The 22639-nt window shown below is 37.2% G+C and overlaps 1 protein-coding gene and 1 long non-coding RNA gene across 6 annotated transcripts in view; one reads left to right on the plus strand and one right to left on the minus strand.

Moving 5' to 3' along the window:
- The window catches only part of il1rapl1a (interleukin 1 receptor accessory protein-like 1a), a 234232-nt gene that overhangs the window by 113666 nt on the left and 97927 nt on the right, over positions 1-22639 (plus strand). For all 4 annotated transcript variants that reach the window (XM_066641201.1, XM_066641202.1, XM_066641203.1 and 1 more), the window contains one exon: positions 7790-8075. In XM_066641201.1, coding sequence (XP_066497298.1) covers positions 7790-8075 — 286 coding nt within the window. The remainder of the gene's footprint in view (positions 1-7789; positions 8076-22639) is intronic.
- Positions 661-1879, minus strand: LOC136710387 (uncharacterized). 2 transcript variants are annotated; one of them, XR_010804624.1, is made up of 3 exons: positions 1754-1879; positions 1493-1549; positions 661-1224 (listed from the first exon to the last, which is right to left on the minus strand). It is a non-coding gene; the product is annotated as an uncharacterized lncRNA (long non-coding RNA). The 2 variants fall into 2 exon arrangements; XR_010804625.1 differs by having other exon boundaries at positions 1686-1791.

Here is a 22639-nt window from a genome sequence, read left to right on the forward strand (position 1 = left end):
TTTTCTGGGAAAGCTTTATACTATGTAGGAACATATGTGTAAGCATTTGATGCCATTCAGCTATGAGAACATAATATAGGACACTGTCCCACAGCTCCAAAGCTCTGGGGATTCATACCCCTCTAGCTAGTGAGGGTACGGGGCATGGTGTCTTAAAGGGGACATCTATGATTGTGTGGAAACGCTGTTCTCTCTGGTTTGTTTATGTTCAGAACATCTGCGTTCCAACTAAGGTGGAACAGCATGTTTGAGGGGTAAAAAAGAAGTTTTTGTTTGTACATGGCTGAAGTTTAGGTTGTATTTAGGTTTATATTCACTGTTTGAATTACCATAGAAACTAACTTGTAACTCAAGTTGTTTAGTTTTGTAGCACTTTCTGTCAGTTTACTTTGATGTGGTTAGCCATTTCCCAAATTTGGAGATTTTCCACATTAAGCAGTCCAAAACAGCAAAAATAAGTCCACCTTTGGAACAGGAATAGTGCAATATCCTCTTCCTGGTTTGTGCTTTTCAATGTTCGGAGTTCTCTCTGTTGTTTAAAAGTCCAGATACAATTTCTCTGCTATGAGCAGTGAGAGAAAGCATAGCATACTGGACAGAGACAGTTTTAAAATGTTTACATTTTTTTATTTTTATTGTTAATTATAATAATGTGTTGTTACAGTGGTGTTACAGATAGTGACACTGCCACAGAGCTCCTGGGTCCTGCTGTCCTGGATTAGAAACTTGCCTCAGGTCACTGTCGTTGAGGAGTGTGGTGCTCACGTTTCCTCCCATTGGTCCAAAAACCCATGTTGCTATATGGATTGGCTGTGTGAATTTGTCTGGGTGAGTGTAATGATACCCTGCAATCAGGGGCGGATGTAGAAAAATATTTATGGGGTGGCGAAGGTGGGGGGAGCAGGAATTTTCAAGGGGTGGCAACATATGGCAGACATACTGAATTTAATCACAGTATGATAAGAAATATTATGTACACACAACAAAAGGGCACGGGCTGCCATTTACAAACTCTTGCAAACAAACTTAAGCTCATGCAATCAATGCATTTGAGGTTTCATGTGAAATGCCTCTTTTTCTCTCTCCTTCCACCTTATCCTTCCCTTCTCACTCTCCTTCCACTTCATCTTCACAGTTTACCTTGCTTGGTTGTTCATTTTCTATTTCTCTTGCCTTTCTCTTTGTTGAGAAATAAACTATGTATGCTACCTTTCCTCTTCATTTCTGTAAGATTCAAAGTAACTTTACAAAGTCTTCCTTGACAGACGTTGAATCAATATTAACTTTTATAGCCTACTTGACACAAAACTAACGTCAGACCTAGCTAACATTAATTAACATCAATTCAGTCTGCCATTTATACTGCAGTGTATCAGGTTTCCCCTGCTAGCATAATGCTATTTCAACTAGTGCATCAGTGGCTTTTCAATGTGGTTAATAAAATATGTTAACATGTAATCTTTCTTAATTTTTGTCTTGAAATAACACTCACTGTCAGGAAGCCCACTACACCATTCCTGCATACACTGTGCGTAGGGTTGCCAACTTTCTGAAATCAAAATAAGGAACACTGAGGCTGGGAGACCAATATGCACTTGTAAATCCTTTTTGACTGTAGTAAATCAGATAAAACATATTTGTTATCAGACATTTACTAAGCCAATTGCCATCAAGACTGTCAGCACCTGTCAGTAGCCTTTTTGAACTATGACAAAGCAGAATCTTTCCTTGTATTTTGCAAATACTCCTTTACCTAGGGTGACCAGACGTCCTCTTTTACCCGGACATTTCCTCTTTTTTAAACTTAAAATAATGTCCGGGCGGAATTTCACAAACATCCAGGAAGCGTTTCGTTCACAAACTAGTCCCGCCCTCCCCTCCTCCGTTTGGTGGTGAAGTAGCCTAAAATTTTCTGATTGGACGGTCTGACTGTAGAGCTACCGTTATTGGTCAATAACTTTCTCTGCAAACATTTAATTGGTCAGTATGCACGTCATTAGTCCTTGTTTACGTCTGGCAACGCTCATGTACCCACCCTCATCTGGAGCAGCTATGCCGAAACGAAAATGTAAATTCTCGGATTAATTAAAAAAGAAATTCCCATGTTTTTCCATGTGTAATAAAGTTGTAAAGGACCTAAAAGCAGTTTGTTATTGCTATTGTTAATCTATATTAAATTTTCTAGTCCCTAGCGCACTAGTGTGTGTGTTCTCTGTAACTGTATTAAATGCGGAAGACACATTGTCGTTGTACAATGACAAATTATTTCATGTTCCTTTATCTAATGTGATTTGTATGTATAAATAGTTACATTGATTCGTAGTTTCTTGAGGCCACGGTGCTAATATTAGTTCTATCTGAAAGCAGAGCTGTAGTGATGTGCGGATTGATACTGATACAAAATCTAATACAATTATGGTTTAAAATAGATTCTCAAATAAAAATATGGATACTTTTCATACAGTCATTTGAGGTAATGTATATCATTAACGGGAACACAGTGGAAAGTAACTAAACTATTGAGATCTTGTCTAAACAATACGTGGTTGGTGGGAACTACTTCTTATTCCGACTAGGTAAGTGCGTAATGCGTAAGTGTAGCAGCGAACGGTTCAGTCAGTCACTCAGTCTGTAGATGGCAGAGTGTAAAAGGAGCTCCACAAATAGCCAAGATGCTGTTTGTGATGTTGTGGCACCACAACAAAGTTTGTGAAAGACCTCAGGTCAAACCACAAAACAGAATCTCTGCCGGAGTCTTTCAGTGCTGCAGGCAGGCGCTATTCAGGTACAGAGGGATGTGGAGCTTAAAACAGCGCTAAGCATTGTTGCTGTTGTAGTAGTTCAAATTCATGAATATGATTATGAAATAATTAACAGAACACATGCTTCAACAACTAGCTACATGAGTTCAGCTTGGAGTAATATGTGTATAATTGAGATAATATCACACAGGCCTAGATTTATTCAAGTAAGGTTTCCTAAATAAATCACTCTGATGTCTTGTATTTTTTATTCTCTCCTTTTTTTTTTTTTTTTAGATTTACCAGACACATTATGTGTATTTGCACAAAGTATCGTATTGGAGTGGTGTCACCAATACCAGCCTGAATTTTACTTTATCGGATCAGAAAGGAAATCGGTGGTATCGAACACTACTACAGAGCTGTGTTGCTCTCAGCGCCGCTGAATTCATTGGCTGAAGCACTGAATGATGGACAGATAACTCTGGCTGCTGATTGGCTAAATAAAGGTGACGACAAATGAAAAGCACCATCTCTGTTTAGGAGCCGTGGAAAATCTGCCCCTTGCTCCTGCTGAGAGGGAGAGGTAACAGTGTGACCTCATAAATATGGAAGAAATCGAAATGTATATTTTAGTGTCAAAATACGTGACGATTCTGAAATTTATGTTTATGGTTGGAAACATTATTTCCTGTAAACATTATTTCCAGTATTCTGTCAAGAAATATCAGACCAACAGCCAACAGCATCAAATGGGCATGCAGTTACAGTAACAGCAGAAGCTCCCCTAGGTCCTAGTGCACCTAAGCTTCATTACATTGTTATTATGGAGACAGAGAACGGTTGTTGAAAAGGATTTGGGGGGCTAAAGGACATTTCAGGGGTACTAGAGTCCCACTAAAACAGGTCTAACTACGTCCATAATTAGTGAAATAACGTTCTTCAACCTGATTTTTATCATTTCAAAATCAGCATCAGAACTATACTAGCACAGTGCTTTTATTAAAATTTCATTTCTTAACGGAAAGTTAATCTGTTTTTACCTCTTTCCTCCCATGTCTCCTTTCCTCTCGACTCCTGGCTCACTTGCTTTGCACCACTCAGTTTTCCAAACAAATCAGTCTCTTGCTGCTATGACGTTATCTCGTGCTGCATTCACTACAGTCAGACATTGGAGATTCACACTCATAAATGTCAAATTGGCCATAACGTTTCTTTTAATTTGTTACTGCCAACTGGGCTGTAGGTCCACCCATGTCTGCAATGGATTAGTCCCCTTTCTTGGCTGTTCTTTTCTTGCACTTAAATATTCTGGGTAGATTCCCAAGCTACCACAACCCAGATGAGGATGAAACGGCTACAGAAAATGACTGAATGAATTACACTGTACTGTACTGTACTGTACTGTAACAATTTTACATATATTTTTTGTTCCCATGTGTTAAGTGTGTTTTCCTAATTCTTTGTGCCTAAAATTAATAGAAAAAAAATATTATTCCCCATAAACTTTGCTTTTGAGGTCAGTATAATGATATTTTGAAGTTGATCTATTTTTTAAAATATTCGCAAAAAATATTAACCATTATATTAACCGTTCCATTTGATGTTCTGCTGAGTAAGTGAACTTGTGCACACAGCTACAATTAATTTAGATGGCATCAAGAGGTTGCATACATTCGGCAGGCGCATTTTGCTATGTATGTGGCCAATTTATAAAGACGAGTGAAAAAGTACTCTGAAAGCATCTGCTAAGATGTGTGAAGCCTGCAAAGCATACTTTGGCGTGCCTGCTGGAGTTTATGGCTTTCGAGGCAATCACAAGGATGAAAACTATGCACAGCTGGTTCAGACTCTGATAAAGAACTATGCTGCAATGGGATGCAGGCTGTCACTCAGACGCCATATCCTTGATGCCCATCTTGATAAATTCAAAGAGAATATCAGAGTTTATTCAGAGGAGAAAGGTGTAATGAACTTTGAACACTGTTACTAAGGACAGTATAATGAGAACATGATTGGAGACTGTATTTGGGCACTGATTCGTGAAAATGATTTTCAGTACTGTCATAACTTTGTAAATTTGCAATGCATACTGTTCTTTGTTGATGGGAAGTGATTGGGGTACTTTAAAATGCTGTTATTCTTGGTGGGCCTCCAAGGCCAAATTTTCCATGTTTTCATTGCCTCTGGGACAGCCAATGTTCTTACCATTTGTGCTAGTTTGTCGACATGTGCTGCCATGGTGTACTTTTACACATACAGTTGTTTAAATAAAATAGTAGGCAAGCTAAATGTAGTGGATCAGAAGATGCTGCCTACAGACACATATACAGGAGATAGGCACAGCCCAAATTATTAAACAAATTATAAGATTTTTACAGTGATAAAAATAGGTAGTGTCGCAGTCACACAGCTCCAGGAACCTGGAGGTTGTGGGTTCGATTCCTACTCCGGGTGTCTGTGAGGAGTTGGTGTGTTCTCCCCGTGTCCACGTGGGTTTCCTCCAGGTGCTCCGGTTTCCTCCCACAGTCTAAAAACACACGTTGGTAGGTGGATTGGTGACTCAAAAGTGTCCGTAGGTGTGAGTGTGTAAGTGAATGTGTGTGTGTCTGTGTTGCTCTGTGAAGGACTGGCGCCCCCTCCAGGGTGTATTCCCGCCTTGCGCCCAATGATTCCAGGTAGGCTCTGGACCCACCGCGACCCTGAATTGGGTAAGCGGTTATAGATAATGAAGATACAGTGATAAGGAATGGTTTTATACTTTTATAGCAAACCTGAACTGGATAAGAGGTTTAAGACAATGAATGAATGAATTAATTGTTGATTGTTTCTATATTAAAACACAGGCACAAGTCAGTTTCGTGTTTTATCTTAATCAATCTCAAACTAGTATACATCAATGTCACAAAATCAAATTTCATGAGAAATGTTGGTGTTTTTTTATTACGTTTCTACGTGAGCAGTTGAAATATAACAGTTATAACCAGGGAACAAAAATTGTGATAGTGTTATAAAGAAGTGTCTGCAAATTTCTGAACGTATTGTGTACTTCACTACCCATTAACTATATAAAACCTACAGGCCTCTTTTTTTTTTTTATTGGGACAATAACGTTCTAGTGCTTTTAGCCCAAACTGCATTTTGAATCCACACAGCCAGTCAGAGCAGAGGTCATATACAAGTCTTAAAAAAAGTGTAAAAAGTGCAGAAGGATTGAAAGATGAGAGCATAAAAAATGTATCATGCCCAATGTCATAAATACTAAAAAATACCAAATACATAAGTCAAAATGATGAATATTTAAATACATTAGCATATAATTAAATAATTTATTTTGCTTTAATTGTTTTACGTGTTATTGTTGTTTTTGACCAGATGTGAATTTGGCCATAATTATTTTAGTGGGGCTGTTTTTTTCTTGGGAAGTCCTAAGTCCACTTTTCCTATTATAAGGGTGAAAAGCAACTAAACAAATACTGTCCTTGACTTATCACTAGCAGTAAGTAATTAATAATAAAACAGTCATGGTGTTGTAGCAGTCATTGGTGGGAATCCCAAGAAGTTTGAAAACAGTTAAGCTCTTTATTTTATCTTTATCTTGTATAATCTCCTGAGTATATATATACACACACACACACACACACAGACAGACATTTATACACACATCCAAACATCCTGACACTTAATGCTTAATTGCAACAGTGAAGCATAATTAGTTTGAGTGCAATTAGCAGAAGGGGTTAAGTCCTTTATTGCTGCAGCAGCATGGATTCCAAATGCACCATGACTCATGCTGTCTTAATTTCTCTCAATAATTATGATTACCTTCATATGAATTAATTTTGCACTGCATGCATTGTTTACATAAAGGAGAGGATTGCCTAAAATATTTGCTTACAAAATGTGGCTTCACAGGAGGCAGACAAATATAGTCTACTAATATTATTATTTATTTAGTTATTTAATTGAATGCAACATCAGTGCATCACCTCAACAGCCATCAAGGACCCATGTTCACATACAGAAACTTTTCAACTGTAGTTTGACCTTTATATTCTCTTTGTAAAAATTTATTTCATTTATTTTTCAGCTTTTTCAGTTTTTTTTTCCTCAAAATGTTATAAACATTCCACTTTCTCATATCATGTCCATGTATGTTTTGACAGTCCTGTTACAATAACCAGACAAACAGCCTCATTCTTCAGGTTCAGAAAACAATATTCTCATCTACTGGTGTCTTTTAACACTAAACTACTGTGGAGTGCCCCTCCGACACTCCACAGCCACAATATGTAAAATGACTGTAAAGTAATCTATAAGATAATGCCATTAACGCATCAAGAGCTGATTTAAGAAAGTGGAGTGTCCAGCTAGAGCAAAAAAAAAAGTTCACTTAGTCAGATGGTGGCTGTGAAGGCTGTTTTATTTTTTTTTCACTAGTGCTGTCTGTATGCTGTGATGAGTTCTCACAGTTCTCTCTATAATCTTGGATATAAAAGAAAGATTCAAAATAGGTCTAGAGTTTGACAGCACACTGGGACCAAGATTTAGTTTCTTGATCAAAGGCTTAATCACTGCTGATTTAAATGTGTTGGTATGTAGCCAAGGACATGAGAAGACTAACAAATAATCTTTATTAATTTATATAAATAGTAATGATAAACATATATTGTAATCTAACATATATTGTGGATTTAAATAATTATTTTATAATGCTATGTTCAACATAGATGAGATGCCCATAGATCTTTTTAGTCTTTTTAGTGGTTTAAATTCCAGGGGGCCACAGCAAAGGCAAATGTATATAATGCATAATGTATAATTCCACTCTATGGGTGATTGGTTGCTTTATTTTGTTTGGTATGAAAGTATATAAAATAAATTTCAGTGGGGTCTGGAAAGAAAATCATGTACTTGTGCGTCACTTGTGCATCAAACTTTCTTTATTAGATTGTGAATTCTAACTATTTAAATAAACATCTAAATAATAATGGAACATTCCTTTACATACATTCTCTGTCTTTCTCTCTTTCTATCTCTCTCTTTAGTGGATGGCTGTACCGACTGGTCTGTGGACTATCTGAAGTACCGCGTGCTTCACGGTGAACCAGTGAAAATTAAGTGTGCTCTATTTTATGGCTACATTCGAGCAAACTACTCTCAGGCTCAGAGTGTGGGGCTGAGTCTGATGTGGTACAGAAGCTCAGGGCTAGGGCATGGAGACTTTGAAGAGCCAATCACATTCGATGGCCTGCGCATGAGTAAAGAAGAGGATGCCATCTGGTTCAGACCTGCAGAGCTACAGGATGCTGGCCTTTACTCCTGCGTACTCAGGTTAGAGTGCAAATCAAACACACATTCACACACGTTTAATGGTATTAACAACTGAGATAGAACAGAATATGGCAGAAAGGTTTGCTTCTTTCATATTGTTGTTTTCTAAAGAGGATCAAAGACATATTTTTGGTGAATTGAGAACAAGCTAATCAATTTTGCCTGGTCTGAATGCTCGTGTGAAAAATCACTACTCAAAATGGTTCCAGAGGCAGCACTATCTTTGAGGCAGAAAAAATCTTATTGATTACCAGCCAACAGGTGAGGAGGAATGTGATTGGTTTGCACATATTGGGCAGAGATTATTCATATACTGCATCATAAACCGGTAAAGCTCTGCCTAGACCCTCATGGTTTGCATGCTCTGTCTGCCAGAAATGACCTTGGAAGGGAAAAAAAGCAAACAAATTTAAAAACAATGAAACATTTTTTTAAATTAATAAAAAAATACTTTTTTACACCTAATTATTTTTCATAATTTGTTAGAAGTGTTGCAAAAAAATTCAGCATTCTGTTTTGCTTAAATTGAGGACAGTGTGACTCTGCCCCTGAGGAAGCTGCAGAATGTAAAAATACTCTTCTTCCTCTAAATCAAATTATAAAGAAGTAGATTCCTGCATACTTGATTTATGACTGCTTACTTTAAAGAAGCTGCAGAATGATATACAGTAATGCTCTGCTCAGAGGCAGCAGGCGTGTGCTAATCAACTCTGTCTTCTTAAAAATCTGCCTCAGAGGCAGCAGAGCATTATAACATTCTGCAGCTTCCTCTATGGAGAGTTACATCATCATCATCCATTCAATCAACACTTTACAGCACTTTTAACAAATTATTGCATGAAGTTATTTTCCACAGTCAAAGCAGGCAATACAAGCCTCAGGAACATACATTAAACTTTTTTATTCAGCTTTACCTTCAGGGCTTTCGTAAGTCAAACACCTGGGTTTCAGCATCTTTATTGATTTATGGAACAAAAACTCCTCCCAATGTGTGCTAACCAATCACGTTCATCCCCTACTTTTGGCTGGCAACAATTACATACATTCTGCCTCAACAGCATTGCTGCTTTTAGAACCATTTTGAGTAGTGATTTTGCACATGAGCAATCTGAGTGCAGTTATTAATCTTATAATGAATTTTTCTATTTCATTGAATATTTATTTATTTAGTATTATATAAAGATATTTACACACAAACTAGTTTTAATTTTTACTATTAATCAGAGTTTGAAGCCATCAGCACTGAGTGGAACAAAATTGTGAAAATATAAATTTGAAAGAATGTCTGCAAGACTTCAAATATAAAACAAATTCAAGGGAAAATGGATCCCATACTACAGTACTTTATGTATCTTCATGCTTGACTCATGCAGTGGCAAGCATATTGATAAAGGTCAAGAAGGATCTAAGGATCATCATCATTGCCATCCTGATGAATCTGAGCAATACTGATATCAATTTCCCAAGGTAGACACCCCAACAGACATTTCACAAAGCTGAGCTCCACAGATCCTGACCAATATAAAAGATGCGCAAAGGAATTTGCAAAGGTTTTGGTCCTCAATACGGTGTTGGATAAGATGAAAACAGAGTTGTTTAGACACAGGGATATGGCTTTTGTTTGGCAAAACAAAAGACAAGCATTTGACTTCAAGAGGACTATCCCCACGGTCAAGCATGGTGATGGTAATGTAATGTTTAAGATTTTTATTTGTTCTGCCAATGGGCCAGGTGACGTTGGCAATGTAAACAGCATTATGAGAAAAGAGGACTGCATTAGATATTAGAGAGAAAAACATCAGGATGTCTGCAGAAAACCTTGCCATTCAACTACAGCCATAGTGGTCAAGAAATGGTTAAAACAAAACAACATCAGCATTTTGAAGTTTCCTAATCAGAGACCAGATTTGAATCCTATTATTACTCTGTGGAAAAAAGGAAATAAAGGCCCAACCGATGGCAAAGAATCCTTCCAACATAAAAGACATGGAGATTGTCAAAAAACAGGAGTAGTCCAGTGGAGATGTGTGTGTGTGTGTGTGTGTGTGTGTGTGTGTATATATATACACATATACACAGGGTGGGCCATTTATATGGATACTCCTTAATAAAATGGGAATGGTTGGTGATATTAACTTCCTGTTTGTGGCACATTAGTATATGGGAGGGGGAAACTTTTCAAGATGGGTGGTGACCATTTTGAAGTCGGCCATTTTGATCCAATTTTTGTTTTTTCAATGGGAAGAATTGCCTTCAGATGACCCCAAAGATAAAAAGTCTAAGGGGGGTCAGATCGGGAGACCTTGGGGACAATTCAACTGGCCCACGACGACCAATACACTTTCCAGGAAACTGTTCATCTAGGAATGCTCGGACCTGACACCCATAATGTGGTGGTGCACCATCTTAGCTGGAAAAACTCAGGGAATGGGCCAGCTTCAGTGCCTAAAGAGGGAAACACATCATCATGTAGCAATTTCGCATATCCAGTGGCCTTGAGGTTTCCATTGATGAAGAATGGCCCCACTGTATTTGTACCCCATATGCCACACCATACCATCAATTTCATTTGGGTGTTCTTTTTTCTTTAGGGTGTCTTGCATTGAAATCTGCTGCAATGACCCGTTTACTGCATTCACCACACATCAACACAATTTCTATCCGCTCCTCATGTGTTAACCTCTGCGACATGTCAATGGCTGTAAACAAAGAGAAACTTGTAAATAATTCATGAAAGAATAAAGTTACATTAAAAGCAAGCACACCATTGTTTTTCTTGTGAAATTCCCAATAAATTTGATGTGTCACATGACCCTCTTCCCATTGAAAAAACAAAAGTTGGATCCAAAATGTCCGACTTCAAAATGGCTGCCATGGTCACCACCCATCTTGAAGTTTTCCCCCTCCCATATACTAATGTGCCACAAACAGGAAGTTAATATCACCAACCATTCCCATTTTATTAAGGTGCATCCATATAAATGGCCCACCCTGTATGTATATATGTGTATATATATATATATATATATATATATATATATATATGTGTACACACACAGTGGAACCTCTACTAAAGAACACCTATACTAACAAACTTTCCAAGAACCGGGCATTTGAATATTTTTTGCCTCCACCAACGAACCATGACTCTAGAAACGAACCCGAGCCTCCGCCGAGCCGGCGGCTGGAAGAAATGGCCACTGGCCCCAATAGGCGAGTCTCCCAGCGCACCCAGACTTGAGTGAGCTTTAAAGATTAGCAAATTGTAGTTTTAGCAATTTAGCATTAGTGTAAATAGCAGACATCAAAATTCATGCTAAGTTAAGTCGTATCTACGCTTCGTCTCCCCACATTCACCCGCCCACTCTCCGTTATTCCACCCACCCCCACCTCCCGTCATACAGCCAGTACCTGCGTTACTCCTCCAGCAAGTCGTCACATCTTCAAGGTAGCGATATGTAACCACTTACGAACCGGGTCAGTTCTTAGGTAGAGGTTCCACTGTGTATATATATATATATATATATATATATATATAAATATATAAATATATATATATATATATATATATATATATATATATATATATATATATATATAGCTATGTTGTTTTCTTTGATAGCTTTTTTAATGTTGGTTTTCACTATTTTACGCGGCCAATACTTTGAGAAGATGTGTCCAAGAAGATTGATCAGCAGATTATTTTTTCAATGTGAAAATTTATCATCTCCAGATATACAAATTTACACAACACACTGTCAGATACTGTATAAAGGTGCTAGTGGTTTATGTAGAATACTGTGTAATTCCTAGAAGCACAGCAAATTAGTTTTCTATCAGCTTACTCAGGAAAACTAGTAAGAATGCTTGGGTATAACTCCTAATACGACAATTAGGCTACCTCTATAACAGGATTAAAATTTGTATTTTGCTTTGGACAAGAAGGACGTACCATACCATACTGTAAAAGGGGTGTATTTTTTATTTGTGTCCACGTGGGTTTCCTCCGAGTGCTCCGGTTTCCTCCCATGGTCTGAAAACACACGTTGTTATGTGGATTGGTGACTCAAAAAAAAAGTGTCTATAGTTGTGAGTGAATGTGTGCGTGTGTCGCCCTGTGAATGACTAGCGCCCCCTCCAGGGTGTGTTCCTGCCTTGTGCCCAGTTATTCCACGCAGGCTCCAAAACCACTGCGAACCTGAACTGGATAAGTGGTTACAGACAATGAATACATTAATAATATATTTTTATGAAAAATTAAAAATATGCACCCTTTCTCCCAGAAGTGAAAGTAGGGCCAATTTTACAATAAGTTTGTTAGCCCCACCCCCTAAATAATGCAATGTAAAATATGGAATCACCCTATATCTGTGCACTAAAAGTTCCATATTGAATTGCTATGGGATGCGCTTTGTTTCCTTCTACACAAACCAAACTCTGCTGACCCCATACCCTCAGCACGCCCTTAGCTCACTTAGCCCCAAAACATAAATCGCTAGCAATATTTCTGTGATACTTTAGTGGAACATAACACCATTGTTGAGGGTCAGGTTACATTTCAAAGATTAGTTTGAATGTTAGTTTGAATGTTAGATTTACATTAATGCCCTGGTAATTATACACACATTTAAATTGTTAATAATCAGGTAACAATAATCCCTAGCTTATAGATGTACACAGGCATAGCTTTATTTTTTTAATTTAGTTATGAAATAATTGGAATCTGTCGAATATGTGTGTGTGTGTGTGTGTGAGAGAGAGAGAGATAGAGATGGTGGGTGTTATATAGCTCAGAGCCAGTAAATGTGTGAATGAGCTGTGGTAAAAACAGCAGAGGACAGAGAGAAAGCTCTGTCATCCATCAATCACATGCTGACTCCCTGGCACTATCCCACAATGCTGCAGGAAACAGGCAAGCATATTAAACAGCTGTGGATCTCTCAGAACCTCTCATTGGCTCAGGTGTCTGTCTGCTTAAGGTTAAATCTGATCATCGTGCCAGCATTTGCATCAGGGGATGTCACTTTCAATCTAGCTCCCATTGCATGTCTAAGTGTAGTATCTCTCCAAGCATTTTATTTATGATTTCCTTTTATTTATGACATGCTGCTTTAATGAGCGTTTCTGCCTTTCATGCGTGACCCAGCATTTCTCACTGATGTACAGCTATCCTGCAAAAAAAAACAAAAACAAAAAAAAAACACCTGCATTTACTAAATCAGCAATTATATACATTTAGCAGGCTGGACTTGGCTGTTATAAGCTGCTGCCCTTGGCTCCTGCAGAAGTGATGTAAATGCCCCACATTTTATCATAAGCACCAACAGGGCTGTCAGAATCAATTCTGTAGTAATCAAGCAACCCAGAGATTATTTTTGGCAACTAATGGATTGGAGACTTTAATTTAAAAAAGATCCAAACATGGATATATACACTGACCAGCCATAACATTAAAGCCAATAGGTTTCTACACTTATTGTCCATTTTATCAGCTCCAGTGACCATATGGATGAGCTACTGTCTCTAATCTTACACCTACAAAACACAGCTCCAGAAGATATTTCCACTGCCTTTCTATCCAACTCAAATTACTTCAGGCCCAGAGATCTCACTGGCATTAAATTAAACTCTGTGCTAAATTATATTTATCTAATTGTGATCAATAAAACACACAATAAAATTCAGAAGATATTTTCTCACTAATTGCTAGGTCTCCAGTCTTTTTGTGTGCACCAAATTGGTCTAATGTGTTTACAAAACCCCAGTGTCTGTAAATGAGTAAAAAAACAAAGTGTCTCCATCTGGTATGCTAGGCTTTCTCTATCTGGAGATTTTTAGACCATGGAGAGAATTCCAAATATTGAAAAGCATGACCCGAGATAATAATATTGCTCTATTCCTGCTCCATTGGTAACGTTGACTTATCTTTGCTGTTTCAGATCACTTAAGGTGGAAATATTTCCAAATTCGGGAGATAAACAATTTGAGTTACTAATGAGTTTCTGTTGTAATTCAAACAGTAATTAAAAACTTAGACAAGTTAAACTTCAACCATGTACAAGCAACAACCAGAGGGAACTGCATTTCCCCACAGTCGTAGATGTTCCTTTTAATATATGGCTTCTTTTTAATAATACCTTTTCAAGTTGATGCAGTGGCAGTGTGTAAGTGACATTGATTTTCCAAAGTACCCCCAAGCCCATGTCCATCATGCTAACATGACAATTTCTCCATCAATATCACCTGAGGTCTTGTTGATCGTAGGTCTAAACATAGTTAGGCTCATGTAAAATGTTCTGATAGGAAAGAATTTCATTAAGATTCTATGGACTTCGCTCTATAATATAGAACTACAAAGGGCATATGGTAAATGGAGCTGATAAAATTCACAATGAGTGCAGTGTTATTTTATTGTAATGAATGACTGGTGTAAATGTTTGTATCTTTAATGTTATCCAGAAATTGCTTAAATGTGCAACATCTATCTTTATATTTCCTTTCAGATATTAAGAATTAATATTACAGAAATTCACAGGAACTGTATAACAGATAAAATATATAAATAAATTTGTTTCATACTAGAGGGAAGGAATACAAGCATTATTATAGTATATCAAACAATACAGCGGTTTTTGTTTGTGTGTTAGTACAGTAATCAAAATAGGCACCAAAAATCTACTGATAAGCTTTTAATAATAATTTTATTTAATAAAATACACAAACACTAAGTAGCAAACTCATAGAATTGAGAGTATCTTATTTTCATACTGGTAAACAGACAGTAACAAAATTATACCTTTATACCTAAAATATATTTGTTATTTATTATTATACTATTTATATATTTTTTTCGTTTATATACTATATATACTATTTCGTATATATTTTCTGATTAGGTATTCAGCTTTATTCAAACAGAAAATACATGTCTATGAATGTATGACACGGGACAGAAGGCCCTATTGGACCCATGAAATGTTGTGGCATCACGCTTAATGAGTGAATACATATATTTTTTAATTTTGGCCAGTTTGGTCCTCCATTGTTCCTGTGTAATTGAGTTTAATTAAGTTTAATCATGAAAGACCTAAACATCAGGAAGAGAATGACACTGCGAGTTCCATGACATAGGCACATACATATACATAAACACACATGCACGCATACACACACACATATGCTCGCATACACACACACACACACACGCACACATATACTCACGCACACACACCCACATACACGCACCCACATGCACATAGCAGATAGTACTTCTGACAGATAGAGCACTTTATGGAATAAATGCTGGTCCACTCACCCTAATGGATACCATTTGTTGTGTTTGTGGGTTGGTAGGCCCTCCAGATACCCAGATGCACTGAAAAAATTAATTTAATTTTATTTACCATTATTTCTATTAGATCCATGTATACTGTATATTGCTATTCATGTTATATAAAGCTTTTATACACACCTCCTTTGACTATTCCAGAGAGTGTTTTTTATTTATTTTACATATGTAGACTGAATGCTTTATAATTAATTTACACTAGATTACATATATTCCTATTAGAGGTTGCTGAAGGATGTGTATGCCATAACAAATTCATATATATTGCTAGTACGGACCACGCCCGTAGAGGCTGAAATGGGGAGGTGAACTCAGAAGTCTTTGGGAAGAGTTCAGGGCGGTTAATGAATGCGTATGAAGCCGAACCCCCGTTGTTTAAATGAATATGAGAAAAGGATGGAGACGGGGTGGAGGTGGGAGCAAGTTTTTTTTTAAAACAGGAGGCTCAGTGGGCTTTATAATGGCCGAACACGGCTCCAAATATGGGGATCAGCAGGAATGACCCACCGCGGAAGACTGAGCTGACGTAGTGAAGCAGTCGAGTCGAGATCCGTCTCCTGAACTAGATGAAGCATGTTTGTCCGACACAGAAATGACGTGAATTTGCGGGGTACATATATATAGGGCTGAGAGGAGGCGTTGTAGGGTGTGGTCCTACAGCCTAACTTTACTATGCCAAATTATGGGCTAGAGAGATATTTAGCATCCCAGCAATGGGCCGTATTGCCATGAGACTGCATTTTCCACTTTTAAGCTGGATTTAGATTTTCCTACCTAGGAACATGGCACCTAGGCGTGGCATTTGTGACCCAGAACTCACGTGAAAACCTCTCTTCACAGAAATGTTCACAAAAAGAGTAGTACTTGTTACTGCAGGAAAGGGGAATGAACTTTCTGTTACTGTTGGATGAGCAGATGCTCACAGTCCTATGAACATATTATATATTCACAAGATAATGTCTGTATGAACACTATGCTGGCTTATTCAGTCAAGTAGAAAGATTTTCATAAGAAAATGTGTTCTCTGTTAAGTGCTCTATTGTTTTAGCACAATTGGAATTCACAATATAAATAGAATAGAGTTAAACTAAGCAGAGTATGAAAGAAGGGGAGCAGATTTTCCTGTTTCTAAAGAATTTTGAGGATGTTAAGATTAACCACTTGGGACTCTTGTTCACAGTATACTGACGGCTTTCTGAGATAAAAGTCTGAACAACAGTTATTATCATCATGCCAGCAATGAAAAGCACTAATTTTAGGAATAGTTTAAGAGAGGTACAAGAGCTTTTGTTGGTGTGTTTTAGTGTCCCTCTAAATAACAATAACCTATAATTAACTATGGACTTCTTTAAAGGCAGAAATCAGAGTGAGACTGAGAAAGACAGGGAAGGAGAGACAGAGATGGGGAAAGAGAATGAGAGAGAGAGAGAGAGAGAGAGAGAGAGAGAATATACACTAGGTTTGTAGAAATCTTTGAAGTTTTGAAGTGCACTCATTACTGACATTGTTTTGCACACACCACTTGTAAAATCTCCATGGAAATTACAGACAACAGAATGAGACATTCTGGACTCACTGCACATGAGCTTATGGTCACCATGCCCAATGCCAAGCACTGATCAGAGGGTATAGAAACACAATACTAAGCTGTGAAGCAATCACAATGATTTCATTAGTGTGATGGAGCTTGGAGTGGTGTTTGTGATCCAGGATTAATCACCCATTCATCAAAATATGGCCTCACAAATGTTCTTCTTTTAGCATTTATGGAAAAATACCTATTAATACCATTGATTTCAGAGAAAAGATAAGAAAAGAGAGTAAGAGACAGAGAGAACAGAAGAAGACTGCATTGTATATCTTTTAAAACCACCACCATAAGCACTCTGTATCCATGGTAATACAAGAAAATGTGGGAGGTAACAACTTGATTTTGATTTCGTCAGTAGCTATCAAAGTCCAAGCCCTCAGACAGAGCCCACTCTAATGACCTTGTAATGGACATACACTCATTACTATGCAAGGGGGAGGACAACTCTGAGTTGTATAATGTGTGTGTGTGTGTATGTGTGTGTGTGAGATGTTTTTCTCCTAAAATCACACTTATTAAGGCATTATTATTCCTTAAAACCACACTAATGATCAGAAGAAGAACTCAGGTACAGATATATTTACATGAGAAACACTGCTCAGCTATAACTTGTGTACTGAGTATGTACTCACAGTGTGCAATGCATCTTAATAGACCACCAAGTTAGGTTCTGTATGTCCCATGCAGTGGCCAGTCAATAGGCAGAGTGTTACAATTTCTGGAAGCACTGCTGTACTTGTATTCTGTAAATATGAAATAAAAAATGTATTTAATGCATGCAACTCTCAAAAATGTTAGGACCCACACACCTTTCCTTCAATTACACATTTGTACTCTTTTGGGAACTGAGGATACGAACTATTGAAGTATGGCAAATGGAATTTTTGGCCATTCATGCTTGATACAAGATTTCAAGCTGCTCAATTTTCCACTGCTCTTCATAATATTCTATAGGAGACAGATCGGGTCTGCAGACAGGCCAGATGAGCACATACACACTCTGTTGACACACTTCATTCATTCATTCATTTATTTTCTGTATTCATTCATTGATCTGGAGCCTACACGGAATCACTGGGCACAAGGCAGGGACACAACCTGGGAGGGGCACCAGTCTTTTGCATGGTAACACACACTCACACATTCACTCACACACACCTATGGACACTGTGGAGTAGCCAACATGTTTTTAGATGGTTGGAGGACACTGGATCACCCACATGGACACAGGGAGGACAAACTCCTTATAGACAGTCACCCGGAGAGGGGCTTGAACCCACTACCCCAGGACCCTGGAGCTGTGTGACAGTGGCAGCATATGTCTCTCTAAAATCCCAATATAAACCTACATATCATAGGCAAGTCACCCATGTCGTTAACACTGAAGCGTCCCCTTGCCATGACAGATTTTGGCTTTTGCACCTACTGTATCATTGATAACAGTCTGGATGGTGCCTTATGTCTTTGGCTTAGGGAACTCGACATCCATTTTTCTCAAAAACAAGCTGAAACATGGACTCATCTGACCAGAGCACATTTGAATGTTTGGCTCAGAGAACTCAGCAGTATTTCTGCCTAGAATTTAGGTATGGCCATTTCTATTAGTTTTAGGTTGTATTCCTTTATATAGTGGAGGACTGTGTTAAGTAACAACAGTTTTCCAAATTATGCCTGAGACCAGATGTTTAAAGTTATCACATCATTAATACATTTTCTCATGCAATGAGAACATGTGTTATCAAAGGTCTCACATATCCAGCTGTGCTTTCTGGTTTTCCCAACACACAATAAGATTATTATGGATTCGCTGAATTGTTTCGAATGAACTAAATTCTTTGCATGTTGAAGAACATTATTTTTTAGCTCTTTGACTATTTACTGACTTGACACTTGACAGATGTGAGCCACAACCCATATCTTTGATTGACTGAGCCTTTGATGGATACTTCTTTAGAGCTTTTTCCTCTTACACTGAGCACTGAAATGTAAGAAAACAGTGTAACTACAATATTATCAATATTATTTACATTTTTAAAAATGTATTTCATTTTTTGACTTTGCCCTGTTCGACTTTTGTTGTTGTTGCAGGTTATTGCAAGATCTTCTATTTATTTGCATGTCTAACATACCTGTAGCAAATTCTGTCATTGAAAAGTGACAGATAAGTTTTTCTGGCATAAATAATGCTATAGATTATATACAATTTTAAACAGCCCTTACATTACAGTACATTAAAATAGATTTAAATTAACAGCCTAAATATATATATATATTTCCAGCTTTAGCGCTTCCTTGGTCTACACATTTAAAGATGAAAATACGTTTACAAAATAATAGGCTACATCTGTGCAGAATATTACAATTTTACTACAATGTTATAGCAGTAAACACATGGAACAATCGAGATATGAATATGAAAATGTTCTGTTAAAACTAAAAAAAACAAATCTCTTCATTTTACAGTCAACAAAAATACAAGCCTCTCAATATTGATATTTATCTTATTCACTGAGAGGTGCTTTGAAAACTCTAAGGCCCAGCTTTCTGTTTACAGGGTGTTCCAGTTTTCTAATCAAATTCTTATCAGATTTATCATAATTATAATCATTATAATCATAATTTTGAGATGGTGCATTGCAGATGTATTTTAAGGAAGGAGGTAATCGCAGGAGACTTTAATAATAACCAAAAGGAAACTAAACAAAGAGGCTAGGGAACTAGACAAAGGGGCTAAACACAAGGGCTAGAACGCTAAACACAAGGGCTAGACACTAAACACCAGGGCAAAACACAGAGGCTAAACACAAGGGCTAAACAAGATGGCTAAACATAGCAGAACACAAAGAAACTAAACAAGAACTAAACAGAGCAGGCTAAACTCTTAACAGAGAGTATAAACACAAAACAGAGAGGATAAACTATAAACTAGAAGGCTAATCACAAAGGCTAAACACTTAACAGAGAGGATAAACAAAACATAGGACCAGAACTTAGCAAGACCGTGAACCACAAACATACATACAACCACAATGACCCACAAACAGGAAACACTGACATGGACTTTAAAAAGACAACACAAACAAGAAACACCTGGGACAGATTACGAGGGAGCAGGAACACTAAGGAGGCACAAGAGGGAGGAGCAAAGGTGGAGACAAGGAAGACAGAAACAAAACAAAGAGCCATGTGCTTATACACACACATGACAATCAAAGGAAACAATGAGACAGGCGGCAGGAACACACTAGACAGGGCTATACATGACAGACAGGAATATCAGGGTAGTTATTAGCGTAAATACATCCTTATAACAAGAAGACCGGCCGACCAAAATCCATCCGTTTGGGTGGACCACTGGTCATTAAAAAGAATTTTATAAAAAATCCATTCACAGTCCAATTTCCCAATATGTTCCTCATTATTTTCAATAATAATTATTTTGTAAATTAGTTTAGTAAATAATTATTATCCAGAACAGTGTCGACATTTTCTGCATAATCAACTTATTATGATTATTGTATTTCTCATACTGATGGTAATTTTTGTATTAGTTTATTTTCCAGAATAAAAGTCTCTGAGAGTTTTAAATCAGTTTGAGAAGATTAAAAACTAGTTAGATCTTGTACACAAGTATTCTGAGTGGGCCCATGGTCGACCAGCAGGGTCTATAGTCTGCAGAGTGTCTAATTTTTAGGCCAGGGGACCAATATATTCTTGCTGCCTGGGCAGTAATTTCCCAAGCATGTCACCTGAAAAGCTTATGCTGTAACAGATATTATAATTGAAGCTGCTGGATCTACATAATATTGTGGGAACTGTAGAGGTTTAGGAGTATTGCTATAATATCTGTACTCTTGCTTGTTTCCCACCCTACTCCTCCTTCATCTCCACCTCCTCTCTCTTCTACACTTGTTTTGATCCCTCTTTATTTATGATCTCTCAGCCTCTTCACCTTTGGATTTAAAACAACTTAAAAGAAACAAATATTTTACCAATATTCTGGCTGTTAACCTTATTTCATGTCATGAATAAGATGTGTAATGTAGTGCATTGGACAAGGTTAATGTGTGTACATGTGTGTGTTTGTGTAAACACATTGAAGATGCTACCATTTACACTTTACTGTTTAATTATCTACAGTACAGGCTGTATGAACTCCCTCAGGTGGACTATATGGCACTAGCTAGAAAAAACTGCATGTTGCACAACTGTCTGTTCCAGTGAAACTGCATTTAATAATATATTAGTTGTATGTTTTTTTTTAACAATTCTTTTTTTATATTATATGTCATACCATACTTGCACCAAAATGTTATCTCAAAACCATGGTTATACCCCTACTTGCCTATGAACAATTTTTATATGGGATTAAAAACACTGTTTATCGAATGCATATCCTAATTTTTTCAATAAGGCAATATATATTTTTGTGATGTTAGAACAACAAAAGTCAAAACTAGAGATGCATAAATACCATTTTGTTCCATCCGAGTATGAGTACAAGTATGTGTATTTTTGTACTTGTCGATATCAATAACGATACTTGTTTAGAATTAAGCAATCAGGAGCATTGTGTAATAGTGTAGTTATGAATTAAAATATATTTGTTTAATTAAAAACTTTATACACAAAAATTAATGATATCTATGTCTTGGGGCATTACCACCTCAAGTGTTTAAAGAAGCAGAACGAGTCCAAAGATATATTAAGGAGATTTAAAAATAATAAATATATTAATAAATACTCCCAGTGCTGAACTGTAAACATATTGTGTGGAAGCCTTTTTTCTAACAGTGGGAAAGTTAGAATGTTTTCAGCTCTGCACTTTCATTCATTCATTAGCTGCATCTCAATTCAGGGGCTGCATCCTTCGAAGGACGTGGTCTATGGAGGCCTATCCTTCAAAGGCTAAACCAAAAAGAGACAGTCTACTCAACAAAGGATTTCCTGTTTGATTGTAGTTACCGTCACTCAGCCCTGCCCCTGTTCGCTGCTGCGGGCTCCTGTGCCTTCAGGGCGGAGCCAGAAACTTTCCTTTAATTGTTTTCCTGAATTTATTACAGCTGGAGATGAAAGTGTTTTATTAAAGAGGATTTCACTCAAAAGATATCATAAATAAACAAATCACAATTTGAAACATATACAGCTTTTTTGATGGAATGTTCTCCTGCTGCGTTTACTTTTATAACACCTTTGTGGCTTTATATGCTTTTTTGGTTATTGTTTATAGTGATAATAATCAGTGCACCCTTTCATTTTATTATTTCCCAAAAACCCAATGATGACAGTAGATATTGGAGTCGTTTATTGAATGTTATTAATTAAACAAACAAACATTATCTCTCTGCTGCTCGTCTTCCTCTTTTCTCCGGTGTGCTCTCCTCACAGTTCTCCTCACTCTCCTCACACAATTTTGACACACCATACACATAATGGGTAATCTTTAAAATAAACAATGAACATTTAAGTCATTGATTGTGTAAAACTGAAAGGCTGTATTAGTAATTATGATAGCTTTCTGAAGTGAGCAGATCTCAATAGAACTCCCTTATAAACAATATTTTACAGAAATTATCGCTGTGTGTCTGTTGAAGTTTCAGATGCTGTGTATTTACCTCAGACCCG

Source organism: Hoplias malabaricus, chromosome 12 (genome assembly GCF_029633855.1).
Source record: "Hoplias malabaricus isolate fHopMal1 chromosome 12, fHopMal1.hap1, whole genome shotgun sequence".
In the NCBI taxonomy this organism is placed as follows: Eukaryota; Metazoa; Chordata; class Actinopteri; order Characiformes; family Erythrinidae; genus Hoplias; species Hoplias malabaricus.